The sequence below is a fragment of the Triturus cristatus genome, chromosome 1_1 (assembly GCF_964204655.1).
Source record: "Triturus cristatus chromosome 1_1, aTriCri1.1, whole genome shotgun sequence".
Classification (NCBI taxonomy): Eukaryota; Metazoa; Chordata; class Amphibia; order Caudata; family Salamandridae; genus Triturus; species Triturus cristatus.
The window spans coordinates 43,422,601-43,450,572 of NC_140579.1; the positions used below are offsets into that span (position 1 = coordinate 43,422,601).

Genomic DNA, 27,972 nt, shown 5'->3' on the forward strand with positions numbered 1-27,972 from the left:
AGTAACTTTGCAATAGTGAAAAACAAAATTAACAGCATTTCACTATCAGGACATGCCACACAAATCAGGCCATGTCCTACCTTTTACATATGATGCACCCTGTCCACAGGGGTACCTTCGGCCTATCTTAAGGGTGAATAATATGTAGAAAAGGGAAGGTTTAGGGACTGCCAAGTGTGTGCGTTTGCCAAGTCGACATGGCATTCCCAAACTGCACACAGGCTCTGCAATGACAGGCCAGAGTTAGATTTTACAGGCTGCTTCTGTGGGTGGCACAATTAGTGCTGCAGCCCACTAGCAGCATTTGATTTCAGGCCCTGGGCACACACAGTGCACTATACAGGGTCTGGCAAGTAAACCAAATATGCCAATCATGGCATCATTAATCCATAACAGTAATTTACAAAGGGAGCACTTGCACCTTGGCACTGAACAGCAGTGGCAAAGTACCCAAAGCATCTAGACCAGCAAAACGGAGTCCAACACACAGCAAAAACACAGGATGCAAAGGCAAAAATGCATGGCAGACCCACACCAATGGTGCCAGGTGTAACACCCACTTAACTATCACTTCATATGTTGGTGTAAAACGTCTAATGAACAATGGAGCAGGAAAGGGCAGCGGCTCTTACATATACTCCTAAAAAAAAAAACTCTCTTCTGTGACATAGACCCCCCATGAATGCTTTGGAGTGGTCTTGAAATTCACACTGCTGTGTTGGATTTATCCAACCTCCATTTTATGTACCACTCTAGTTCAGGAAATCAAAAGCGATTCCATGTTGCAGCAGACCCAAGTGACAATGCTCCACCCACAATAAACTGCACATGTATACAATACACACATGCTCTACATTGCCCACATGGAAGGAGTAAATTACCAATTTAAAACACAGGAGAGGCCAACAGGCAACTCTATACGGAAAGCAACAGGTAAAAAGGACCCTCTTGTCATAATTTGCTGCTGGCACCACTGTCAGTCTTTTAAAGCCTGTAGTGAAAGAGGCACTCTTGGGGTTTGGCACCCTATAATGACCTTAAACTACCACCATTTTAACTGACTTTAGTGTGTTATTTTCCCCTAGCCTGGATTTATGAGACGGTCCTGCATATGCCTGCTTCTCTTCGGTCTTGTAATCTTCTTGTTTTTCAGTGGGAGCTGTCATGGAGTAGAACAGTACATTAATATTATGAGTTCTTACTATTGGCTTTGACGTGGCCTCATGTCATCTTGCTTTCTGACTCTACCTTGCTCTAAGCTTTTCTGTGTGCCCAGCAGTGCTTGCAAGTTGTCTGGGTTATGAGACTTTGCCTTACTTCTGCGTACACAGCACACTCAAGATCTTTCTGCTCCTCACTTTTTTTTCGCTCTTCATTGACCAGAGTGAACTGGAACATGTTGTGAGAAGTGTACTGTGGAATGTACAACTCTGCCTCAGAGCCAAAACATGGGAGCTTGGCCAGCCTCCGTCTTGGCCTTGACGCAGACGGGTACCAGCCAGCTCGTTTTTTTCTAATGAGAAGGGGGCAAGATTTTCTAGAAGCTTAACTTCCCGTTGAGTAATGGTATTAAAGCTGGGTGCTTTCGGGGGCCAGGTGGAAGTTCACCATAGAATAGACGTATTGCTGTGGAGGTGACGGAACTTGGGCCCTGCCTGAACTCCTTCCTGGGCTGTTGAAAGGACTTCCCCAGCTAGAGTTGGCAAGGATGTTGCAGAATCAGTCAGTGAGGTGTTCCTAACCATTTATATGTATATATTTTCTACTCTTTGCTATTTGTATATATACTGCATTTTATTCTAATTGTTTGTTGTAGTTAATTGGCATTTGGGAGTCTGCAATTACTGATATATGCGGCCTGCCTTTTTAAAATATTGCATTAATAAACTTGTGTGTCAGTTTAAATGCACCAGAATTTGTCTTCTTGCCTCGCCTTTGGGAGTGCTGTGCAAAGTGTGTGATTTAAAGGTGCAGTGGTACATTTGCCTCTCTGTAGGGGAGTGCACGGTTTGGGTGTGTCCTTTTAGTGAAAAGCACATTCATTACACAGCTCAAGTGATGGTAGTCACGCTCAACAAATAAGGGCACACATGCATGCTACTGAGTCCAGCTCTTGGTCTCACTGTGTCACAGGAATCACTGGACGTGGCTTGCCAGTCTCAGAATTCCCATGCCCTTATTCTGAGAAAAAGGGCGCCTCTGCCAATGTAACAAATCTTCTCCCTAGGTACAAATCCCCCTATATTTAGTATCCACTTGTCTTCTAACATCTCACTGTCATGTCCCCCGTAATCTGTATAAAGGGGTGTATACTCCACAGCGAAATACTGATTGCGAATGGTGGAAGTTTCGTAACATTCTGAAATGCCCATACGTTACCCACTTGCCTAATGTAAGAAAAGTGCCTCGGAACATTACCACCCATCATGAGTAGGTCCGGCATTTTCAGACAGTGTTAAGCCAATACAAATGTTGTAATTTAAAACAATTACATGTCTGAGACCTCCAGCCCACCTTTCCACCAGGTCAACTTTGTGTCCAACTACTTTTTTTTCCTGCTAACACCAGGAATACTAGTTGCCGATCCAATTTTTCAAGGGCTAGGGATATAGGTCCCAATTTAGAGTTTGGCTGGCAGGTACTTTGGGGCATATGTACGAAGCATAATTGCCATCGCAAGTGCCACAAATCTGAAAATCGGGCCATTTGAGATTACAAAATGCTTTTCCTGATGTTTAAACACCAAAACTGCGAATCCCAAGAATAGCAGTTTGGGTGTAGAAATCGCTATTTGGAAGGGATGTGTTTGGGCGCCCCTTCCAAGCAGCAATATCCAGTGTTATGTCTCAAGGTTTTGTGACCAAAATGCGGTTGGAAAACCTTGATATTTTACCACCAACTCAAAGATGGTGGTAATGCCCTCGCAAATTGGAAGGGGTCCAGTGGGACCCCTTCCCCTTTGAGAATGTCGGAAAAACATTTGTTAAGAGCAGGCAGAGGAACCACAGACCACTGCCTGCTCTTAAAAAAATGAAAACAAAATGTTTCATTTTTCATTGTTAAAACACATCCCGTTTTTCCTTAAGGAAAACGGGTTGCATTTTAACAACAGCAAAAGAAAAACCTTTATGTAAAAGCAATCACAAACATGGTGGTCTGCTGCCCTCCTCAGGCCACCATCCCAGTGATGCCAGCCATTCCTAATGCATTGCAAACTGCGTCCAACCTCATTACTATTCATGAGGCAGGTCAATTTGCGACCCACCAGGAATCGAAAGTAGGAAAACAAAAATGTTCATACATAAGGAATAGCGATTTCCAAACAGCAATTCGGATAAAATTGCCATTTGGAAATCACTATTTCTACTCTTTCTACACCTGGCTCTCTGTCACATACTTGAGAGATCTCCTGCCTGCCTTATTACAAATGCATTAGACTGTAATGCTTTTGTAATAAGGTGGACATGATTTCTGTCATGTTTGTGATGGAGTACCGATCTGCCAACCTCTAAATGAGGCCCGCAGACTCTTGGTACACATGGGTATCGCAGCAGGAATACCTTTGCCAGTGAGACCTTGCCCATTATCGACAGTTGCAATGTATTCTAGAAAACAATGAAAAACTGTAGTCCTGCCAAAATCTGACCTATATTCAGTGAATGAAAGGCTTCCCGTGTAGTGTGATATGTAAGTGCCTAAGTAGTGAAAACTGGATATTGTCCAGGTAAGGCCAACATCAAGGTAATTATTCTTCTCCAGCATGCTGAGGCACAATAAATGCATGCGCTCGCAAGGCTGTGAAGTACATGGCTAAGATATCAGATATTAACAGAGTTCTTCTCAGTGGTATACATCCACATTAATCGTACCCTGAATGTACTGGACTTGCTGAGGAAGCAGAAGAGCCTTCAAAGTCACAATGTCTAGGATGCCAATTCTAAAGGGAAAACCCATGACAAAGAACCCCCATGAATGCTTTGGAGTGGTCTTGATATTCACACTGCTGTGTTGGATTTATCCAACCTCCATCTTATGTACCACTCCAGTTCAGGAAATCAAAAGCGAAGTACGCGAAGAATGCCCAGGCTGAAGATGGGAGTTCAGCTCTTTATGGAGAACCCCATGGTGCAGAGCAATAAAATCATAATTTTCAAGTGGTTCAAAACCGATTGAGACAAGCCTACATTTAGCTGCCAGTGGCTGAGGTACATGTATTGCAAACCTAAGAAAAGCCATGTCCACGGACATCACTTTCATGATCATCTGGTGGGGCCAAAGTAAGGCAGAAGGGCAGGACGGTAAACCGGTAGTGCTCTGACCACATGACAAATCGGAGGAAAAGCCTGTAAGCCTTCAGGATCGGCACAAGGACACAATCCAGTTCCTGGGATACAAGGCTTAAGCATCTTGAAATTGTCCTATCCATGGAAGGTGTTCGGAGCCCCGAGACCCAGTATCAGCCTTAGGCCCCTGTTCTTCTAGCATAATAAGAGGTATCAGAAGCAACATTGGGTGCTCCTCTATGCTTCAGGTACCACTTCAATAGCACCTTTGGGGAGCAGTCTCCGACTACTGCGGCTAAAATGGCAGCACATTCTGCCAATGTCTGGCCACAACCTAGTGGATTGAGGAGATGTATAGACAACAAGAAGAGGGCATAACCAAAATGAACAACCTGAAGGTTGTCCAAAATAACTGCATGCCGGCAGGAAGGCAAAATCAAAGTGTGAATCCTACAGGTCCTAAATGACCATTGGAAGGAAATCTAAAGTTGCTTAAGGGCAATATCGGCTAGTGAAGAATAGGATAAGGACTTTAGCATCTATTGTTGCCCCCATCCTCTGCCACCACGCCTTCCTTTGAAGCCTTGAAAAGGCTGCACTGACTGCTGGAGAGGGCTGCCTCCATCAGTAGGCATGGCTCATTCATTAAACCCAGAACCTCTCGCATGACTGGTATAGCTGGTAAAAAGGGGAAAGGGAGCTGTAGCCTGGCAGTGCTTAAAGCACTCCAGTGCCAAATCTACCTTCCTTCGCTCTGTCAAATAGCATATTCATTGCCTGGAGGTCTCCTTAGAATCTAGTAGCACCCATCCAAGCGTGCTGTCAAGCATAAACGCTGTTGCCCATGGAATGGCAGACATTGTTTGTAGTGTCTAGAATACCTCGAAGGATATATTTTGCCACAACCTGGCAATAAAGCCACTGGCATTCTGAATGTCGAGGTCGAAGACGACATCAGTATAACGGGGGGGGGGGGGTGAATTGTCCCTCCCTCTAGTCATCTCTGTTGTGGTGAACTGAAAATGATGTTGGGGCAAGGGAACACAAGCAGAATCTTCCCAAGCAACAGTATGCACTTTTTTATCTTGTAGCATAACATAAGCTGAGACCTGTCTAAAATCGGTTCCAATCAAAGAGGTCGCAAAGTCTTTTCCTCTGAGGTAAATTATTAGTTTTGGCTTCTCAAAGGGAATGTGTGCAAAAGGGGGTGGTGTTGAGATGCATCTTGATCCGATTTTTAATTGCATTCACTGCCCCTTGCTATACATTTATGATGGGTACTTCTAACAGCAGATTTCTCACCTTGTGAATATCTCCTGGTGCCACACTGGATCCAGAAAACTCAAAAATAAGTTCTCCTGTGCACCTGTAGGTGGCGTAGTGCAACATCGTTCCACTCAGGAAGTGATGAGCAGAGCAGGAAATAAGTGCCACCCATGTGCTCTGACATCAGTTTCTTTCGTAAGCTTGCCCAGTCTCTTAGAGGAGGAGCCAATCAGCAAATTGGAAGATTCCTAAGGTGGAACATTTTTAGATGGAAAAAAGCCCACTCCACAGAACAGAGAAGTGTCTCCACCACAACCACAGATTCCTTGCCTTACGATTAGATACCAAAGAGTTCCTCTGTGGTGGTTCTATGGAATGTCTCAGACTAAAAGGTCCTGCAGATTCCGAACAGGCAAAATGCTCATCCTGGTGGACCAGACTGTCTAGGAAACAGTGCTTTGCAAACATGTGCACTGGTACCTATGTAGCTGCCACACACAGCTTTGGCTCTTTGGGAATGAGCCCTCAGACATTCTCGAGGCTGCTTCTTAGCCAATGCGCAGTTGATCTCAATGCAGAGGACTATCCATGAGGAGATGGTCAACTTCTGCACTGCTTTGCCCTAGAAAACCCCAAAGAGACCTGATCAACTATCCAATGTTTTTTGATGTGATCGAAGTACAAGTTGAGCCTCTTTTCCTCTTTAAAGGGATGAGGCGGTGCAAAGGAGGTCAGGAGAGTGAGGGCGTGTGCGATGTGAAAAGGGGTCACCACCTTCATCAAGAACACAGCTCAAGTCCTACACAAGTTTGTCCTGGTAAAAAAATTGTATAATGTGGTTGGAACGAGGGTGCCTGCAGCTTACACAGTGTGCTGATGTTATCACAACCATCATTTTTGATTTGAAGAGGCGCATTTGACAACTGTAAACCGGTTCAAAGGGAGCACACATGAGAAAAGTAAGGAACACATTTTAGTCCCACTTTGCCATCTTAAAGAGCATCAGCAGAAACATATGTTGCACAACTTTACGAAAACGCATCACAACAGATGATTTGAACAACGACAGCTGACTGTGGCAACCCAGCCTTCAACAGCCAGTTGTTGAGGTAGGGCAAGACTGGTACACCAGACAATGGGCAGCGACCAACACCATCACCTTTCTGAATAGCCAAGGGGCACCAGTGAGCTCGAAAGTGAGCACAGCAAACTGAAAAGGCTAGTCCCTCCCCCCCCTTGAACTGGTGGTAGCCCTTGTGAGCCTGTAGTACAGGGATGTGAAAACAGGTGTCCAACCGGTTCAATGCCACAATCCAGAATCCGGGATATAGAGCAGAAAGAACCTGGGTTAGTGTGATCATCTTACATTTGTCCTTGTGGAGGAAGGCACTGAGAGGGGGAAATCCCATATTGGACAGAGGCCTCCAATCTTTGGCACATGAAAGTAGCAGGAATAACATCCAGTCCCCACTTCTGAGACCGGTATCCTCTCTATGGTTCCTTTGGTCAAAAGAGGCTGAATCTCCTGGTGTGAAACGGACAGATGGGCCTCCAAAAGCTGCTCTGATGTAGGTGGCACATGTGGTGGGGTGAAAAAGAATGGTAAGCTATAACCCCGTTGGACAATTTGAAGAACCCACCTGTCAAATGTAATATTCCACCACTACCGGAGGAGGGGCTGACCCTACATACTACTGGATGGCTTTATGCACCTCAGCAGGGCACTAAAGAGATTTTGTGGTTGCTGACAAAAGGGCAGGGGATTGGTATCCACCCTGCACCTGATGGCCTGTTGCTGCATGGTCGGCCCACATCTCTGACCTTGCAAGGGCTAGGCCTTTTGTGTAGACAGCGGGCTTGATACTGTGGATACGTCAAGCACCTGGCATATCCCCAAATAGAGCAAAAATCCTGAAGAGGGGCTGTTGGACTGGTGACTAAAGGTCCCAAGAGCGTGCCATTGCTGGGCTCTTTTTAAAATGATCCAGGGCTGAGTCTGCCTTTTTGACAAACATGGTGGGAACTGTCAAAGAGCATGTCTATTAGGGATACTTGGACATCCCCAGAGAAGTATGTAGATCTCATCCATGCATGGTGCCAAAGTGCCACGCTTGTCCTAGTAATTCTTCCTAAAAGTGGTGTCTATACCTGAGAGGATGATGAACTTAGACGCATACTTGCCACCCTGAAAAGTGTTGACCAAGAAAGCCTGTAAGTCTTCTAGAACTGCCAGTAAAATGAGGGTTAAGCAACCCAGTATTGGGAGATGTATCCAACCCACTGGCATCCTTTAGATCCATATACCAATTATCTTCATCATAAGGTGGGCAAACTCTTCCCCATCGTCGCCATTGTCATTGCTGACGGAGTGCGAGCTAAAAAGCTGGTGCTGCACCAGGGCGTGACTTCACTGTAGTTGAATAGTGTATGAGTCTGAGGGACCGAGTAGTGGCTGCGTCACATGAGGATCTGAGCACTGCCTCAGTGAAGGTTGGGACAAATTTGGCTCAGAGAAAGATATCACAATTGGTTGTGGCTCCGCCGGCAGCTTTGGTGCTGGCATTCAAAGGACCACCACAAATTTTGGCACTGGACCCAAAGTCCGCACCGATGCTGGTGTGGAACCCGAAGAAGGCTCAAGGAGCAGAGACAGTGCCAAGGACAGATTTGCCTGCAGTAACTGGACTGGAGGATTGTGCGGATCCTTGGGGGCTGAAGGTGCACCAGAGGGAGCTAGAAGTATGACAAAGATGCACAGCATGAACTCTTGAAATGTTCCGAACTGCTGCAATGTTGATGGACCCAGGACCCGGGATGCATCAGGACCAAAGATGATATCAGCTCCTTCTTGTGTTTCTTCTTGGACTTACCCAAAGACTGTGACTGGGAAAAAGATCTGATGTGGGAATGGCTTCGGGAGCCAGCCTGCCCTCATGCTTTCAACCTGGCGTGGGACCTGCGTGTTGATTTGCAATGAGGAGCTGCACTTTGTGGTCTGGTATGGCTGTTGGATTCATTTGGGCGCAGTCCTTGGAACTGTGCGCCAAACTTCAACACCGGAGGCACACCTCTTGGGGATCTGTGACAGGCACCTGTTTGGGACAGTCCCTACAAGGTTGAAACCCTGTAGTCTTGGGTAGGGAATTGCCCCTGTGCCTACTGTGTGAAGTTTGAGAAAATCATAAGAAAAAATCTCTTCACAGAGTGAAGAAGAGCGGAGCTCCGGATCCGCGTCTGACGCTGTGGAAAGAAAGCAACTATGTCAGCATGGTTTGATGGCAATTATATACGTCACAGAGTCGACACATAGTCCCACATGGCCACCTACTGGTACGAAGGAGCACTACATTTTGAGTTTTCCAAACCCAGTGTCACCTCAGGATAATTACAAGGTGAGGAATCTGTGGTTAGAAGTATACATCAGAAATGTAGCGCAAGGGGCAGTGAACGCAATGAAAAATCAGGGCTCGAAATACATTGCAACACCACCACCCTTTCCACACTCTCCCTTTTATAAGCCAGAAATAGAAACTAACCTTAAAGGAAGAGACTATGGAACATCTTGGATAGATAAGTAAGTTAATGTGATTCCTAAAGGAGAAATCACTTTCTTGGATTGGACACTTATGGTCAAGCTATGCCTTTCAATAGAACTCATGGCATCCTTGATGCAACAAAGAAGCCCAGTTTTGACCTTCTGTATGCCATGCAATAAAGTGGAGGACCGCCATCACTCCATGCCAACTGATAACATCGACGTATCCCCTTCGGCTCTTGCGGAGATGCTGAGAGTGACTAACAAACATAACAGGCCTGCTTTGAACATGGCGTTGTGAACAGTAATGCACTGACCAAGAGAGTGTCTAGCCACACTGTCTCACTTGAAAGCTGCACAAAGTTCTAGCTCTTTGTATAACTCTGGGCATGAATATAACAAAGGATCTCAGATTTGCTCAAACGACACAAACAATGACTACAAAATCCCGAATGCATTTGGTTGTTGAATGAAGGCCCAAGAAATAATGTCACTTTTAGCACAAAGTCATCTGGAAACCTTATCTTTCTAGGAAGTACAAAAAGTAGCAAAATCCAGCAATTTCTCAGTGAACAACCAAGCCAAGCCCCTGATGCTAGGACTTCATAATCCATTTTTAGGAAACAATTTCACATCTAAATAACAAAGGGCTGCTTTGAAAATTATTATAATGTTCAATATAGGTTTTGAAGGGAACTTGGCTTGGGTTACAAGCACATTTATAAGTTTGAAAGACAGATACCCAACTCTGTGCTTTTTAATTGCAATAAACATAAGAAATACGCATGTCACATGTCTATTTCTGTTATCTGCATTGCTTATGAGTCACTAAAAAATGTTACACAGATTAACAAAACAAAAAAAAGTGTTGTCTCCCAGCCTTTTGACTTTGTCCATGCTTATTTTGTCACGGTTTTTGCAAAATATTTTTGCGGTGGGAGCTGGCCGGCATTCAACATAAAAAACTACTGTCTAAAAACAAACTTTTTTGGTTTAAAGAAAGAACACATTGCCACTGTGGTCAATGGCACTGAAAGGAATTACTTTATGTGTTGATGTGTTTTGAAATAATAAATCCTGTGAAGTTAGCCAAAGGCTGAAGAGGTCTGACCCACTGCCCCATGCTACAGTGGGTGGAACAAAAATGTGAATGACAACAGACTAATGGAAGAAGAGGGTCGGCTGAAAGTCCCTATAAACAAATATATAAATTACTTACTGGAGGTCGCCAGTAGGTAGTTATAGTTAGGACCAAGTTTCCATAGGAAGAGCATTTTTTGTTTTGCTTATAACTTTGGCGTCGTTTGATGAATCTTCATGAAATGTTCTAAACTCATTCTTTGTTGATATCAGCTCCTCTGTGGGAAGTTTGGTGGTGATTCGTCAAGGGGGGGGGGGGGGGGCAGAGAAAAAAGGGGGGTCCCAAAACGTGTTTTCGCCATGTTAATTTCTGTAGGAAACTTTAGACAAGGCTACAGGTCGAACGGGTGAACGGAATTACCCCACATTTGGCAGGAAGAAGGGTCTTGGTCTAGAAAGCACGCTTTTGTTAATTTGGTGTAAATCCGTTCAGTAGTTTTTGAGAAATATCGAAATTTACAGATATCGATATTTGGGAAGTCTGCCATCTGATTGGCTGAGGCGTTACGAGCACGACCTTGCTGCTTATTGGTTGTGAGCGCTGCGAGCGGCTGTAACTAGGAAGTGTTGGCCACCATTTTGTGATTCCATTGAAGCGAGTAAGGGGGGAAAAAGGGCGAAAAGAGTAGGAAACAGGAGGATAGGAGCACTGTAACCTCTGTGAGGGAGTGTGAAGCGAAGTAGTTACACCTACCGGTGTTGCTCAGAGTGACATGGTGCTGAGATGAGATGCTGCTACAGTCTGGTATGAAACCTAGAGCCTAAACCGGGAGGTCATTGCTGTAAAGTGATGTGCTGTGGTGTTTGTAGGATACCTGTGGAAATAGTGTTAGTAGGCGTTTATACGATACAGGGAGTGGGAAGCGAACTACTGAGCTCTACCATGCATTTATATTATACAGGACGTGGGAAGCGAATTACTACGCCTACAGGTGTGAAGATTCGGGGATCAAACCGAGCTGATTGTTGTAAAGTGATGGGCTGTGGGCGCTGTAGCATACTGGCCGCTGTAGTATAACTGTAAGTAGTGTTAGTATGCGTTTATTCTATACAGGGAGTGGGAAGCAAACTACTCACCCCTACTAGTCTGAAGACTCGGGGACTAAACCGTGAGCTCATTGCTGTAAAGTGATGTGCTCTGTGTACTATTTCAATGCAAGTCATAGTACAATGTTAGTATGTAATGATAGTAAAATGTAAGTATGTAATGTTAGAATATAGGGCTGTCATGAGGGGAATCTTGGGGAGTTTGTACATGGTGCTGGAGAAGACGGATGCCTTGGTGTCTGGTCCTGTTGGTGGCTGTCTTTTCCTGCAATAAATCTACTTATCGGATCCACTGCGGTCTTCCTGTTCACTACATAAATTTGGCGACGAGCGGGAGAAGGTGAAAAGAAGGCAGCACTCAACCAAGATTTTGTGCATCTTGGTGAATCTGTTTCTACTCATCCCAGGGTCGTGTGCTGAAGACCCGTTTTCTTGGTGAATCTGTTTCTACTCATCCTAGGGTCATCGGCTGATTAAACTATGTGATCCTACCTCTGGTAGGATTTTTTTTTTTTTGATTTTGGGATTCCTCTGCCTCGTCACTACACTCTGGTTGCTGTACCACACGTGTGCAAGTAGTGTCAGTATGCGTTTATACTAATTCTGTAGTAATGCATTAAACAATGGATCGCCACCTCCCAGGCGCAGGTCATACAATGTCCCGGGGTGTGCAAGCGCGGGACATTAATGTATGCTATTACAGGGCGGGAGCATTGCTTGCACCCTGTGATAGTAAATTCTTGTTTGCCTCGGAGCGAGAGGAGGAAAACCTCGTATCGTTTCAATAAAGTGGAACCGGATGGTAAAAATAGAGAAGAAAAAAAATGAAGTGGGGTCTCACCCGTTCATTTAAATATGCCCACTAGTGGGTAATGTTCCGGGACAAATCCTATTATTATATTGCGGGGTCTCTGCAGCACTGGGGATCTTAATCTCACATGTAAATAAGTTGCGGGAGGGCACAGAGACGTTTCGCAGACTAGGGGATCGACACCTCCCCGGGGTATTGTTTACGAATTGTTCTGGGGGCTTCGAGGCCAACTAGAGAATGGGGATCGGCAACCTCCGGGGCTTTATTTAAATATGTAGGGTGGGCCTCGCCAGTCCTTGATGCCTCGTTGGCCCTAGGCAGTGCCTTATTGGTTCTGAAATCACACGGGCAGTACTCATGGTGTTATAAAGTGATACACTCCTAGAACTCTTCCCGTTGTACAATTACCCAGGCTTCACTTATGTAATAGTCTGTTGGTTTATATTTGGTAGGTGCACCGGAAAATTAAACAAAAGTTTCCTTATAACCTACTATCAACCGCCGATTTTTACACTACAGACAAGTGTTGTCAGAAAAAGAAGACCCATAAACTCAGTTATTTATTGGTAAAAATAAATAACTTTTATTAACGCAACACAAATAAATGGAAATGTAAGTTTATTCGAACAACAGTAAAACATGAAAGAAGTGGGTGGGACTCCTCCGGAAGCAGCGTACAAAACCTGCAAGACAAAAAAGAAACATAAGTATGTGTGCCATGTCTAAGAGAAAAAGAAAGGTAGTGAGAATGAACGGAGGAAAGTAAGAATGGGACAGAGAGCGAGTGGGTGGAAGGGAGAATGGGAGGGAGAGTGAAAAGAACAAGAGGAGGAGACAGAGCGCCGGCCTACTGCACCCAGCCCTCACTGTTCACCTCCCGTCACCCGTGTGTCTGGGACGCTGGGGTCCGCGAGAAAGAGTGCGGTCCAGCAAGTCCTTAAAATGAAACATAGATATGAATGAGGCCAGAGATTACATTCTTATCTATGGGAACATCGCTTGCCTGCACCCGTGCACCCAGGCTGCTGCTCCCCAGCCCCTTTCTCTGTCCTGTGCTCACTTGCAGCTCCTGCGCGCTGAGGCTTGACTGCTCACCTGCCACAACCGGTGTGTCCAAGGACGTGCCAGTGCGAGCTCCAACTCCGGGGTGCCGCTATCAGGGTGGACCAGCAGGTCTCTGGTCAGGGACGGTGTCTTGATACTACGGTGGAAGGCGTCAGAATGCCAAGGGCATCATCACGGGGTGAGCACCCGCTCTGCCCATTTTGGCTCCACTAACCCAGTGTCTGAAAAGGGACAAAAAATATGTTGGAAACGTCTTGAGGTAAATGAAGGTTTCTTTCAACGTTAATAGAGAACACCAGTTGAGTGCATCCTTCCTTCTTGAAGCACGATCTTTGAACTGTTAGTGGTAATCGTGGTTCAAAGAGGAGTTGGAGTGCACGAGAACACACAAGGTTAAATAATAATATGTTATGCCAACGTTCACATACAAAGGAACAGAGCGCATGGTAGAAGCATAATGTGTGGATGTAATGTAGTGGCGCAAGCCTGTGTGCATGTACACTTAGTAATCAGCTCACTACAGTGCCCCAAAAGCCAACGCCACGTGTCTGTAGGGCAGCGTTGCCTGCTGGCTCAGGCCTACAGTACGGTCCAGCAGGTCCTTAAAATGAGACAGATGTGACTGAATGAGGTCAGAGATCACATCGGCACGCAGGGTAACATCGGTTGTTCGCACCTTTGGACACAGGCTGATGCACCCCACCCCTCCCGCAGCACTGCGCTCAACACGTGTCTGTAGGTCAGCGCTGCCCGCTGGCTCAGGCCTACAGTACGGTCCAGCAGATCCTTAAAATGAGACAGACATGTGACTGAATGAGGTCAGAGAACACATTATTAAGCAGGGCAATATCGCTTGTTTGTACCTGCGCACCCAGGCTGATGCACCCCACCCCTCCCGTAGCATCGTGCTCAATTGCAGCCTCTGTGCACCCAGGGCCCACTGCTCACCTGCTGTCATTGTTGTGTGTCCAAACACGACGGGCGGCAGTGTTCACAATTCAGGTGCAGTGTTGATTGCGACGATGGTGTACGCCTTATGGAGCGCTTTTTTTATTGCGCACTGTGATATGCGAGGTGGATGCGGCCATATCACCTGAGGCAGTGTAGAATAACTGGGACATGTGGCGTCGTCGTTATCCTATTTATACGTATGCAAAGTGGGCTGGGCTTGCGTACGCCAGGCGAGCGTAGGGGTGTGAATAATAGTTCCGGGGACCTGGGCGTTGTTCAGTTCCTGCCTGGCCAGGAAGTGTACTTATGTGTGTTTCTGTTGCAGTTTTGACGTTGCAGAATGCGGAATTTATATTAATGTAGCATGTACCAGGAGGGCGGCAACTATCACTAATGAGATGCTGTTCGAAAAATTCAATGGCCAACATCACATGTCGTTGTCAAGGTTGTGGATATGCGCAGACACTCATGTCAATGGTGTGCGGTATTATTGAAAGTGTTGCTATCGCGAAGCGCACACATGTGAATGTGATCGGATGGAGGGAGGATCAGCAGTGAGGCTACGTCATAAATAGTGATAACAATCATTATAGTTAAGCAATGCATGCCAAGCGTGAATCTGAAAGTCTCACATATGACACTACTATACTGGTAAAGCCTGACAACAGAGAATACAGCAATACAAATGTACACATTACTGTTTACTGTTTGTCACATGTGATCTAGGATGTGCACTCTGCCCGTGGCTGATGATACCCCTTCGGGCCAGCAATACCCAGGTTGAAAGGCAGCACAATAATGTGCACACACACACACCAGGGGCATCGTGTAACACACATTTGATTTTTGATGTAACGTTTGAGATGCATGGCCATCACACATGGAAGGCTAATGTACAGACCATGAATATTGATCAAGATGATCGTTGTGTGTAGTAGAAGATAGGTGCACACAGCAAAGAAACCTTTCAAAAAAGATCTCTAAGCAGAAGGGGTGTGTCTCATCAAACGCTGTAGAGAGCATGACTAAAATGGGTGGGGTCCTCCAACTGTTACAATGTGAAAGGTTATGAACTAATCAAATGCTTTTTTTTTTTTAAGGTCACATGGCAATCGCGCATCGAGGGTGCAAGGAGGCCGCACCCTACAAGATTTTGAGAAAATATTATCATAATATAAGTTTATTACAGTTAGAAATATATAAATGTTTAAAATATTTTAGATTATCGCTTGCTTTCATATACAGTTTAAAGTTATTTAGATATAGTTTTGAGACATATAAAAAAAAAACGAGGGAAAGGCGTACCCGGCACGACACTATACGTCTATGACGTAACAGGTCCTAGCAGCGTGCACTCGTCGCATACGCAACGCACAGCGATGCGACCCCATACGTACATGACGTAACGCGTGGCTTGATACTGTTTACCAGTCGGATACCTATATAGCCACTGGCACGAACTCATACGTATATGATGTTGAACGGGTTGCGGTGCCACGGATCCGTCGGATACAAAATGCGCATCCTTTACGAGTTTAGCAAAATGGCAGATAGGATTCGCGTGGTGATGGAGCTTGGTACACTACCGGTATGGGAGTGCAGTTTTCTAAAAAAAAAATAAAAAAAAAGATATACATATTTTTTAAGGAAGATATAAAACACTACTTAATTTTTAAAGTAAAAAAAAGAAGTATAATAGAGTTCCAAAATATTACAAAAAAAATAGAAAAAATATAGGTTTTATAAACATTAAAATAGGAAATTAACATTTAAAAAACCTTTGAAATTCACTGAACAAACCATAGGTTTTACAGACATTATAGTTAGGAATTAGCATTTAAAAAACCTTTGAAATTCACTAAAAAACCCTAGGTTTCAGGGACATTATAGTTAGTTGGACATTTGACTTCTATAAAACCAGAGAAATTTGCCTGTAGTAGTTAGTTGAGCTAACTATAACTCACGCGCCCGCAATGCACTGCTGATGATGTCACAAATTACATCACTCATGACATGGTCAGTGACATCACTGATGACATCTCAAATGACATCACTGATGTCATCATCCACGTGATAATCTGATGCACATACTGATGCCCTAATATAAACTTTGATACACCCATACTAAAATGCAGACTACAATTTTTGAAACTATACACACAACAATGCCATATACTACATACCACTCACTGTTTCCTAGGTCTACACACACATCCAGTCACTTATACAGTTACTCATCAATACAGTAGTATAATATGCACTCATACATCTATACATGCAGTCACACTCCGCAGCTCATCTATAGAGTTACTCACACACCTAGTCAGTAATGCAAAGAATCAATCACATATCCATTTACTCATGTATACAGTTATACACACCAAGTCCGTTATTTATAGACACACCATATCACTTATTTATAGAGATACTAACACATATTTACTGTCTTATCCAATTACTGATACAAGCAGACACTCATTTATACACAAACTCTTCAAATAAGTTACTCTCATGTATAGTCATTTATATACTCCAACACTCACATATAGGGCCTTATGTAGGTAAATTACATTTACCACTTCATAAATACCGAATCATACCGATTCAGTATTTATGAATCGGTAAATGTAATGTAGGTAAAAAAATACCGATTCGTTAAGTGTCGGTATTTTAGAATCGGTATTTACCGATTCGGTAATGGTAACATGTATCTCATTGATTCCTATGGGCCAGGAGGCCCATAGGAATCAATGGGAAGCCAGTTACCATTACCGAATCGGTAAATACCGAATCGGTAATGGGGGGAGCTCAATCAAGGGTGGCAGGGTGTCACATTGACACCCTGTTGCACCCCTGATTTCTGCATGTGTGCACATGTGGCACACATACATGCCCTGAGGGCATGTGTGTCTGCCACATTGCACACATCTAAGGGCCAAAAAATGCATTTCCCGAGTCATTTGTCATTTACCACCAACTTACAGTTGGTGGTAAATAACGAATCCCCACACCCACCACACACTCCCCTACATCTCATTTCTGTATTCGGTATTTACCGAATCGGTAAAATTACTGATTCGGTAATTTTACCGATTCGGTAAATTACCGAATACAGCAATGAGCCCCCTACATGTCAAAAGCCTAAATACCGGTCGGTAACGGTATAATTACCGAAAATCGGCCGTTACCGACCGGTATTAGGCTACGTACATATGGCCCATAGTGCCTTAAAACATATACCACTGAGACATTCATTCACTCAACAACACACGCATACACACAGTAACTTATCCAAACAGTCCTTCCCAGATGCGCTTTTGAATCCATACAACCAGTGAATCACCCACTCAGACATCTATGCACTGAGTCATACACCCCCCACCCACCCATACAGACACTCGGACGCATGCAGATACTCAGACAACAAATCATTAACCCATATAGATACTCATGTACCTATTCAGCAACCCATGCAGTTGCTTACACACCAACTGAGAGACTAATACAGACTTTTACACAGTGTAGTCACTAACCCATGCATTCATTAAGACACGTTCAATCACTCGCCTATACAGTCAGTCACGCACCTACTAAATAATTCCTTCAGGTACTTGTAAATGCATTCATTCTTCAATACACCTTGGCATAGATATATATCAAAAATATTTCAACTTTACAGAAACATACATTCACTGGATGATGTCATCAGTGATGTCATTTGAGATGTCATCAGTGATGTCACTGACCATGTCATGAGTGATGCAATGTGCGACACCATCAGCAGTGCATTGCAGGCGCGCGAGTTATAGTTAGCTCAACCAACTATAACAGGCGAATTTCTCAGCTTTTATATGAGTCAAATGTCAAAACTAACTATAATGTCCCTGAAACCTATGTTTTTATTTGTGTATTTCAAAGGTTTTTTAAATGCTAATTCCCAACTATAACGTCTGTAAAGCCTATGGTTTTTTCAGTGAATATATATATATATATATATATATATATATATATATATATATATATATTATCTACTGGCGGTCGCCAGTAGATAGTTATAGTTAGGACCGAGTTCCCATAGGAAATCTGAAAATTCTATTTTGAATAACTTTGGCGCCGGTTGACTTATCTTCGTGAAATTTTCAAAAGTAATGGGGCGCTCCGCTCGGCTCCTACCCTAAAAGTCTCGGGGTGATTCGTCAAGCGGGGGCTGAGAAAAAAGGGGGGTCCCAAAACGCGTTTTCCCCATGCATTTTCCCATAGGACCTTTAGTCGAAGGTACAGCCCGAACGGCTGAACAGAATTACTTGAAATTTGGCAAAGAGGTAGTCCTCAGGTCAGGCATGTGCCTTTTGCTTAAATGGTGTAAATCTGTTCAGTAGTTCCTGAGAAAATCAAAAGTAAAATCACATATATATCTGGGCGGAGCCTAACCACACATCTCATCATGAGATCTGATTGGCTGTCAGCACTTCATCCAAGAAGTGTTGGCAGCCATCTTGGGACCAATATACATGATAGCACCTCTTTAAAAAGCATTGCAGTTAATAGAAGGTTTTAAGACTTTAGTTACATTATAAATCATTTGTTGATGGTACCATGCTCATTTTAGGAATTGTGGTGTGTTCTAAGGTGATTTTACCATGTGAAAAAGCCTTCTGCTGTGATATCATGAATCATGTTTGAGAGAAAACTATTTTCTCATGCTTTTCCCACAGAGGTTTGGAAGGTGATCTATAAGCTAACTGAGAGCATATTTTCTGTAAATTCACATTATCTTTCTCAGTCATGTGAGAATGAAGTCTGACATTCTCAGTAAAACATGTACATCCAACAAGGGCAAAGACTGTCAGTTGATTCCTTTGTGTTCTACTGCAGCTTCCCTGAGTGTTCTAAAGAACAACTAGAGCGCTAACAGTCCTACTTATGACAAACGTATGGCACACCTGAAGCCATCTTGGTTGGAATAAAGTGGCAATTCTTAAAACATTTAATTTAAAAAGTAACAAAATGAGGGGGTTCATTTTGCCATAGAAAGTATGATTAGTGCTGCAGAAAGAAATATTAGGGCACATTCTGAGTGACTTCTCAAATCCTCTTCTATTTCATTAAAAAATTCTGACATGCACTTTCAATACCAGCAGCAGACTTCCCTGGTGAGCAGTAGCTTTACTTCAGTGATCTAATAAGCAACTAGAGTGCTAACATTCTGAATTTATGGCAAATGTGTGACACATCTGAATGCCTTCTTGATGGAATCAAAGTAAAAAACTGAAAGTATTTCCTACTGAGGAGACTGCAGTAAATGAGGAAATTAGGAAACTTCATAACAAATAAATCTCCCAAGATGGCCACCAGAGACAAAAGAGCCCAAATGTAGCCCAAATATTACCCAGATGTAGCCCAAGTATAGCCCAATGACAGACTGTCCCAGAGTGTTCTAACGAACAACTAGAGCGCTAACAGTCTTACTTATGACAAAAGTATGGCACACCTGAAGCCATCTTGATTGGAATAAAGTGGTAACACTTCAAACATTTAATTTACAAAAGAAAAAAATGAGGGGGTGCATTTTGCCATATAAATTATTATTAGTTCTGCAGAAAGAAAAATTAGGCACATTTTGACTTCTCAAATCCTCTTCTATTTCATAAACAAATTCTGACATGCAGACTGAAACATGCACTTTTAATACCAGCAGCAGACTTCCGTGGTGAGCAGTAGCTTTACTACAGTGATCTAATGAGCAACTAGAGTGCTAACATTCAGAATTTATGGCAAATGTGTGACATATCTGAATACCTTCATGATGGAATCAAAGTAAAAAACTGAAAGCATTTCATACTGAGGAGACTGCAGTAAATGAGGAAATTAGGAAACTTCATAACAAATAAATCTCCTAAAATGGCCACCAGAGACAAAAGTGCCCAAATGTAGCCCAAATATCACCCAGATGTAGCCCCACATGTAGCCCAATGACAGAAGTGTGCAAAACACTTATTTTTTGTCTATTTGCAGTTTTATATAGTGCAGATTTGTCAGGTATTGGAATGCTTTACATGAGCATTGGTTACATCACACAAGATCAAATTCATTTTGGTTGTAGACATGGGGAGATTAAGTGATTTGACCAAAATCACAGAATGTTGAGCTGAAGCAGAAACTCCAACCTGGTTCCCCAGTTGCAAAGTCTGCAGCTCTGGAAGTAACACCACATCCTCTCGCCAAGGTGCAACATTAAATCAAGTGGTCAACTGGATAAAAAAACAAAGATCACAAATAATTTAAAAGTTCTTTGTCGCTATTTAAAAACTCAGAAAATATGTCCTCATTTTAGTTTTTTAGAGCACTAACCATAATTTTGATGCAAATAAGACCCTCTCATATATGTAATTTCTAAAGGAAATACTCTAGGTATTACAGTTTTGATTACATCAGGCGTTCCACACTTTTGTAATAAATATAGAATGTTAGCAATCTAGCTGTTCATTGGGATACTGTTGAGAGGCAGAGGCCAGGGGCACAGACTCTGAAAATTGAAGGCAGGTAGGAGTGCGCAGAGGCAACAATTTGACCACACTGGGCAGGCAGGAAGGGCAGTGGCAGCACAACAGACTATGGAGGGCAGTGGAAAGGGGGGCAGGGGCAACAAACCAACAATACAGGACTGGCAAGAGAGGCTGTGGCAATATAATAGACCATTGTGGTCAGAAGGAAGAGGCAGTGGTAGTACAACCATACATGCCAACAGACCCGTTTCAGCCAGGAAACGTCCAATGTTTTTAAGCTCAAATGGGCTTTATTTGATCTGTCTCCTGTCTACAATCTCCTCTTTTTCAATGTAACTCAAAGGGGAAAATCAATACCCCAGTTTTTTTTCAAAATCTCCCTCTTACCAAGTTCAAAATGTTCGCAAGTATGGTACATTGAATCATGGTAGGCAGGAGGAATTGCGGTAGGGACATGGACTCGGATAACAGAGGACAGGAGGGACATGGAGAGGTGCACCAAACTGACCCTACAGGGCAGGCATCAGGGTTTGCAGCAGCACAATACACCACACAGCGCATGCGGGACGGGAGTGCAGCACAACAATCCATAGAAAGCAATAGGGAGGGGACAGGACCATGCACATGGACAACAGAGAACAGATGGGAAAGAGGCAATGGTAGCTAGCTGACCATAATGGACAGACAGGAGAGAAAGCTTCAGCATAACAGACCATAAAGGGCAGGAGGGACGGATCAGGGGCATTACAATGGAACAGACAAGCCAGGAGGGAGGGAATAGGGGGTCTGCACATGGAAACAGAGGGCTGGAGGCAAGGTGGCAGGGCAGGAGCAGCAAGATGACCATGGAGGTCAGGCAGGATGGGCACTAGAAACAAGACACACCATGGAGAGCAACAATGAGACTATGGTGGCATAAACACAGACCATGGAGGGAAGGTGGGAGGGGGTCAGGGGCAGCAAGCTGACCACACAGGGAAGGTGGGAGGGGCCATGGCAGCACAGAAGACCATGCATGGCAAGCAGGAGGGTTAGTGGCAGCACAATGGCTATGATGGGCAAGAAGGAGGGTGCAGGGGCATGCACAAAGGACCATGGAGGATAGAAGGGAGGGTCAGGACCTGGGCACAGACAAGAGAGTTCAGGGGAAGGGGCCTCACAACAGACCGCGTGGGGCAGGCAGGAGGAGCAGTTGCAGCACAACAGATCAGGGAGGGCAGAAGGGTGTGGCAGTAAAATGGACCATGGAGGACAGGAGGAAGGGTATAGGGGCATGGCATGTGGACAGGCAGGGTGGAGGTGGCAGGGACAGGTTACAGTCATCTGACAATGCTAGGCAGGTGGGAGGGGAGTGGCAGCTCAACAGAACACTCAGAGTAGATAGGAGTGGCAGGTCCATGGAACATAGTGGGCAAAAAGGATGGAGCAGGGGCATGCACAAAGACATCGGAGGGCAGGGGGAAGGAGAATAGGGGCAGCAAGCTAAGCACAGAGGCTAAGCAGGAGGTCAATGATGGGCCATATTATTGGGCAATGGAGGGCAGGAGGAGTGGACTGGTACATCATGCTAAATGGAGGGCAGTGGCAGCACATCAGACCATGCATGGCAGGAGGGAGGAGGCTAGTCCATGGATTCAGACAACAGAGGATAGGGAGGAGGTGGATGGGGCAGCAAGCTAACTGTTCAGAGAAGGTGGGTATTAGGAACTTTATTGTTTTTAAAATGCGTGTCTGTGTGAACTACTTAAAACATGAACAAGTATGCAGCATAATCTCACTTTTATTCAGGAAGAAGAGGACGTTTGTGACTGTGACTCCGGGCTCACTTGGCAGAAACACCCCCTGACCCTCCACCCCCATCGCAAAATGTAATGCCCGTGAAAAGGGTAGGTGGACGCAGTGTTATATAGAACATAGTCCTGAGAGCACGATTGAAAATGAAAACTAGATGTAGTATATGGTATAAACTGTGCACCAAAAAGTGTGATATAAGATGAAGCAGGGCGTGAAATATAATATGCAATACATTGTGCGCAATGACTGATTCATTGGAGAGCGCGAGATAGCACAGGCACTAGCGTGTGCTATGCGATATGCGCCTTGGAGTGTAATATGCACAGGGCAGTGTTGTGTAACATAACTAGTCTCTAAAGCTGTAATATAAAATATGTGCTGGGGAGTGTAACGTTGCATATGCACTGTGACAAAGATATGGATCCCAGATTGTAATATGTATGGCATAGCGCTGTGCGTTATAACATACACATCGAGGAAGGCACGTTAGATGGGGCAATATAACCCGTGCGAAGGCAAGTGTGGCATGACATATTAACGAGGTGGTGTTACAGTGCACATGGGCTAGAGAGTGTCATAGCATTCGCACTAGCTGGTGGAATACAACACAGAGGTGTGAGGCAATCGGCGGGCACTGGTGGGTGTAACACAGCATTGGGCTCAGCCAGGAGCACGCTGTGACTCTCAAGTGAGGTTTGTCTCCTTTCCAGAGAGTAAAATAAAAAGTATTACACATCCGGGGGTGGATGTGTTTTTTATTAACCTTGAGGGGGGTTTCTTGCATAGTTTGGTCGAATTTTTGTCGAATCCCCTTTGAATGGCTTGGTGTGCGTATATATTAAATGTGCCCGTCGATAGCTACCCATGTTTGTATAAATAAATGACAAGGGTGTCTTCTTGGAGAGTACCCACCGGCGGGGGCGCCGGGATTAGGCACGGTAGGGCATCAGACACGTCAGAGCTTCACTAGCGGTGTAAATACATTCCATGTGGATTCATTCTATGCATAGTCGCCTTTTAATGAATATCATGCAAATCGTCATGGTGATAGGTACATGGTGGTGGTCGGGCCTGTAACTCCCCTGTCACACAGTTTACAGTCCACGCAGAGGGGGCGCTGGGATTTTCAGGCTCGCCCTGCTCCTAGCAGTGAGCCCAGCGGGATCCTGGGGCAGAGTTTTCAACCGACCCCGGCCCCCGGTGCGCTGCCCGGGGACTGTGGGAAACAAGCGCTCGCCAGGCAGAGAGCTTTACATGAGCGCCAGTTACGTTACACATTATGTAATACAAAACAGCAGAGAGAAGATCAGGGCACTAGAAAACCTGCACCAATCAAGCTAGTGTAATAGTGTAAATAAACAAAAATGTGGTGCAAAGAGCCAGGGACGTGACCTTCATGCGTCCCTAATATTTGGTGTCACCCAAAAAATGTAGAAAAGAGAAATAGCTCAGCACACAACTCAAATTCATGTATTATAGACAGAAATATATGTCAAAGTCAATAAACAAACAGGTTGTGATATATCCCCCATGAATTGTATGCTGTACTTTTAAATCAGAATAACTTGAACAACTAAATAAAGAAAAATTAATCATCAAGATACTGAAGTTTACCGTGAATCTTTGGGGATATATTACATAGCTGTTTGTTTATTGACTTTGACATATATTTCTGTCTATAATACATGAATTTGAGTTGTGTGCTGAGCTATTTCTGTTTTCTACGTTACACATTATATAAATAGTAGAAAACACTAGTGAACGTTGCAAGAAGAGCCACATTCCGTGTGAGAAATATTGGTATAACTGTAGCAATACGCAGTGGAGTGAGGTGCATTGGCAGAGCTGCCTGCGATCCCGGTTTTGCAGCAGCAAAATTTACTATCGTCGGTTGCGTTTTCTGAGACGGGGGAGGTTGCGGGGGTGTCGGGTAGTGGAGGAGAGGGGTTATGATGGCTGGAGTGCGCACCCGCCAGGCAGCCACGGTTTAGCGAGATGCAAAAATAAACACGCAGCGGAGCTTGTCTTTATGGGGCCATGCGTTTGAAACACATGGCCCGATAAAGATAAGAAACATTTTGCAACGGGAGGAAGTCAGACGAGCCCGTCCAAGTGGGCCGTCTTAAAAATGGAAAAGTCTACGTCACAAAGTGCTCTTTTCCAATGGCTGGCCACCGTTTAGCATAAACGGTGACACCAGCCAATGGGAAAGAGGGGCGGGGCTTGAAGCCCTTTACAGAATTCCCTCAGAATCATGAAATCTCGCCGAGCGAGCTGCGCATGTGCGCAGCCATGCTAGCCGAGACCTAAAAACAGAACTGGATAAAATATGAGGACCACAGGTCCATCAAACCATGCTAATGGATGAGTAACTTGGCCATGAGCAACTTCAGGCTTCCTCATTTACAGAAGGACAGAAGGGTATGAAATCACAGCTCACCTGGCACAACTCCATTGGTTGCTATGGCACTCATAGAAATGGCAGTCAGCAGTGTCTGGAAAAGAAAAGGATAGCATGATTATGAATCAAAAGCAGATGCCTCTGTAATGCCTGTTTTGCAGGAAAATGCCAGTGCACCAGCCTACAGTCAAGGAACATTGCTAATATTTAAAACAATCTGCACAAATGCCTTTTTATAGTGAAGACCACTTTTTAGACTATGAAATACAGTGAAGATGAAAGGTTAGTAATGTCTGAGAGCTTTGAAAAGTTTTTAACTTCAGTGTTTTTACTTTTTAGTCTTTAATTCTTTCTTGACACTTTAGATAGTTTGTTCCCTCTTTTGTCCCCTTTTTCTTTCATTTATAGGCAACTTATATAACGACACTATCCAATGACATTGCTGGCAGGGGGAGGATCCCGGAATCATGGAAGGGGGCCGAAGTGATCCCTATCTTTAAAAATGGTGATAGGGCCAACCTCTCTAACTATCGGCCAATCAGCCTGATCGATTGAGTCCAAAAAGTCTTCTGCCGCTCGCTGTTAGCTAAGGTCTAGGCCTGGATGGATGAGAATCATATTCTCTCTCTCCTCCAAGCGGGAGGACTGGTACAATCGATCAGGTCTTCCACCTCCTCATGCTGTACTGGAAGGTGGTATTGCTGGGCAAGGGGAGCCTATACATAGCGTTCATAGACTTAAAATCAGCTTTTGACTTTGATCCCAGGGACAAACTTTGGTGGGTGCTTAGGGAGAAGGGCATGCTCCCGGGAATCCTGGCGCTTTTAATTAGGCTGCACGAAGAGAACTTTGCCAGGATAAGATGGGGTAGCCAAGGACAAATCACCGATCCCATTAAAATACAACGGGGGTTCGCCAGGGTTGCGTCCTGACTCCAACTTTGTTTTCAATTTACATCAACCAAGTTGTTGAATTTTTATCTGCCATCCCAGCGGACGCTCCCTCTCTAGCAAACCAAAAAATTGCCACTCTCCTATTCGCAGTTGATACCCTTCTTGTCTTTAAGACACCTATGGGCTTGCAAAAATTATTAAATCAATTCAAGTCCGCTTTATTCGGTATATAATATACAACCATAAAAGCATTCTAAAAAATGTCTCCATTATTAATCGCAATAATTATTTGAGCCGATTAAAAACAATTCAGTGCATAATAATACTCCATCTTGAGGTTTTCTGTGCTTGCAACAACTCCATTATTAATCGAAATAATTATATAAACTTGTTAAAAGCAGTTCAGTGCATAGTACTCAGGCTAAAAAGTAGGAACATTTATCTGCTTAAAAAAACACAATAATTATGTAAACTTGAACTCGCAGTCACAATACAAAGTGCAGTGCATAATAGTGCTTCATTGTAAGAAGTTTCTCAATTATTAATCACAATAGTTATGTAAACAAAGCTCTAGGGAGCAGGACTCAAGAGTACGATGCAATGGCTATGTTCCAGCATAAGTATATAGAGCCTTAACCAAATATTAAAGAATCTAGTTATTTTCATATGTCAAGGCTTCCAAATAAGAATTATCCTTTTTTTCCAATTGCCATTTGTATAAAAACAATTACGGCATTGCAAACTTTCTCGTTTTCCAGGCTACAGATATAATTAAAAGCGGATTTATAAAAAATACAATTTGTTAGCAATAAATAAAGGTCGTAAAACAAATTTCCCGATGTCCCGATAAAAATTACAAAAAAGTATAAAGTGCAATGTGGTCTGTGAAGACTTTCCATCACAAGGGAAGTTTGGAAGATTATAACTCCACTTGCCCATTCTGGGGCATGCAATCTGGTAATCTAAGGTACCCATCCTTAACCTTGTTAAATAAAATTTGTGTTGCACATTTCTCATTGAGATGAGGTATGATTGGAAACCCGACAAAAGCAGGCCTTCACAGAATGATCTAACACTCGATTTTGAGCTTACTCCTACATCTCTTGCAAATTCCCTTGAATTTGCTAACCTTATTTTTAGGTCCCCTTTAATGTAATCCTGGATGAGCTGTGGGTCGTAAAAGTCAATGTACAACTTACACTCTACTAAAAGATTATAAATATACTGTAGCCAAGGGATATTTTTTACAGTAACCAAGGGCAAGGCAATCCATTATTCTTTCCTTAGTGAATTTACTCTCCACCTTACTCCAAATCCCGTGCCAAAGCGTCAGGGCTACCGTACTAATGTAATCGCTAATATAAGGTACACATAGCTCCTTATGAACTAGATATGAAGCAGTTGAGTTATGAATTGCTAAGAACCTCCTTAGGAATTTATTTTCATGAATTTGCAGCAAAGAAGTATTTGCCCTTCCCCATAGTGCTGCTCCATAACATGTACCTGTGATACACTTACTCCTATATAGTGTAAGGATTTCCTGTACTGGCTTGTTACCAATTTATTTTGAAAATCTAAAAAATACCCTCACTCGATCGTATCCATTTTAACTTGCATAGGTCGATATGTGCACCCCAAGTTCCATTCCTATTAAAGAGGCGTCCTAAATATGAAAATGTTATTCTTTCAATATGTAAGCCTTCTACATCATGGTCCCTACTCTTTATTTTACTTTTCCCACAAGTCGTGACAAAAGGTTTACTAAGATTCAGTTTTAAATCTTTTCCAATCATAAATTGCGTGAAGTTTTCAATTAAACATTGAAGCCCTTGCAGTCCTTGATAATATAACTGCATTGTCTACATATAAGAGTACTGGCTTTACACGTGTACCAACTCTAGGGGTGTCAGCATTAAAATTCGGCAAAGATAGGTCAACATTGTTAATATTAGGAAAAAATAAAAGAGGTGCAAGGACGCAACCTTGTCTGATCTCACAGGTAACTCTAAAATGGGAAGTGCATTCACCTTTTGGCCCGTATCGGACTCTTGAAGTCAGAAGGGCATATACTTGTGATAATTAAATTATAATATTGTGCGATGCACCCATCCCTTGCAACGATTGCCATCATTTTACATGATTAACTAGATCAAATGCGCTAGTGAGGTCAACAAAACAAAGATGTAGTTGACCTTCTTTGGCAAGGGTATATTTCCCTATCAATAACTCGAGGTCAACGCACTGCTCTACCGTCCCTATACCCATCTGAATCCATACTGG

The 27,972-nt window shown here is 43.8% G+C and overlaps 1 protein-coding gene across 2 annotated transcripts in view; it reads right to left on the bottom strand.

Moving 5' to 3' along the window:
* LOC146869314 (solute carrier family 12 member 6-like) overlaps nucleotides 1-27,972 on the bottom strand; it is an 818,593-nt gene that overhangs the window by 508,884 nt on the left and 281,737 nt on the right. For both annotated transcript variants that reach the window (XM_085648043.1, XM_085647962.1), the window contains one exon: nucleotides 24,839-24,893. In XM_085648043.1, the coding sequence (XP_085504169.1) occupies nucleotides 24,839-24,893 (55 nt within the window). The remainder of the gene's footprint in view (nucleotides 1-24,838; nucleotides 24,894-27,972) is intronic.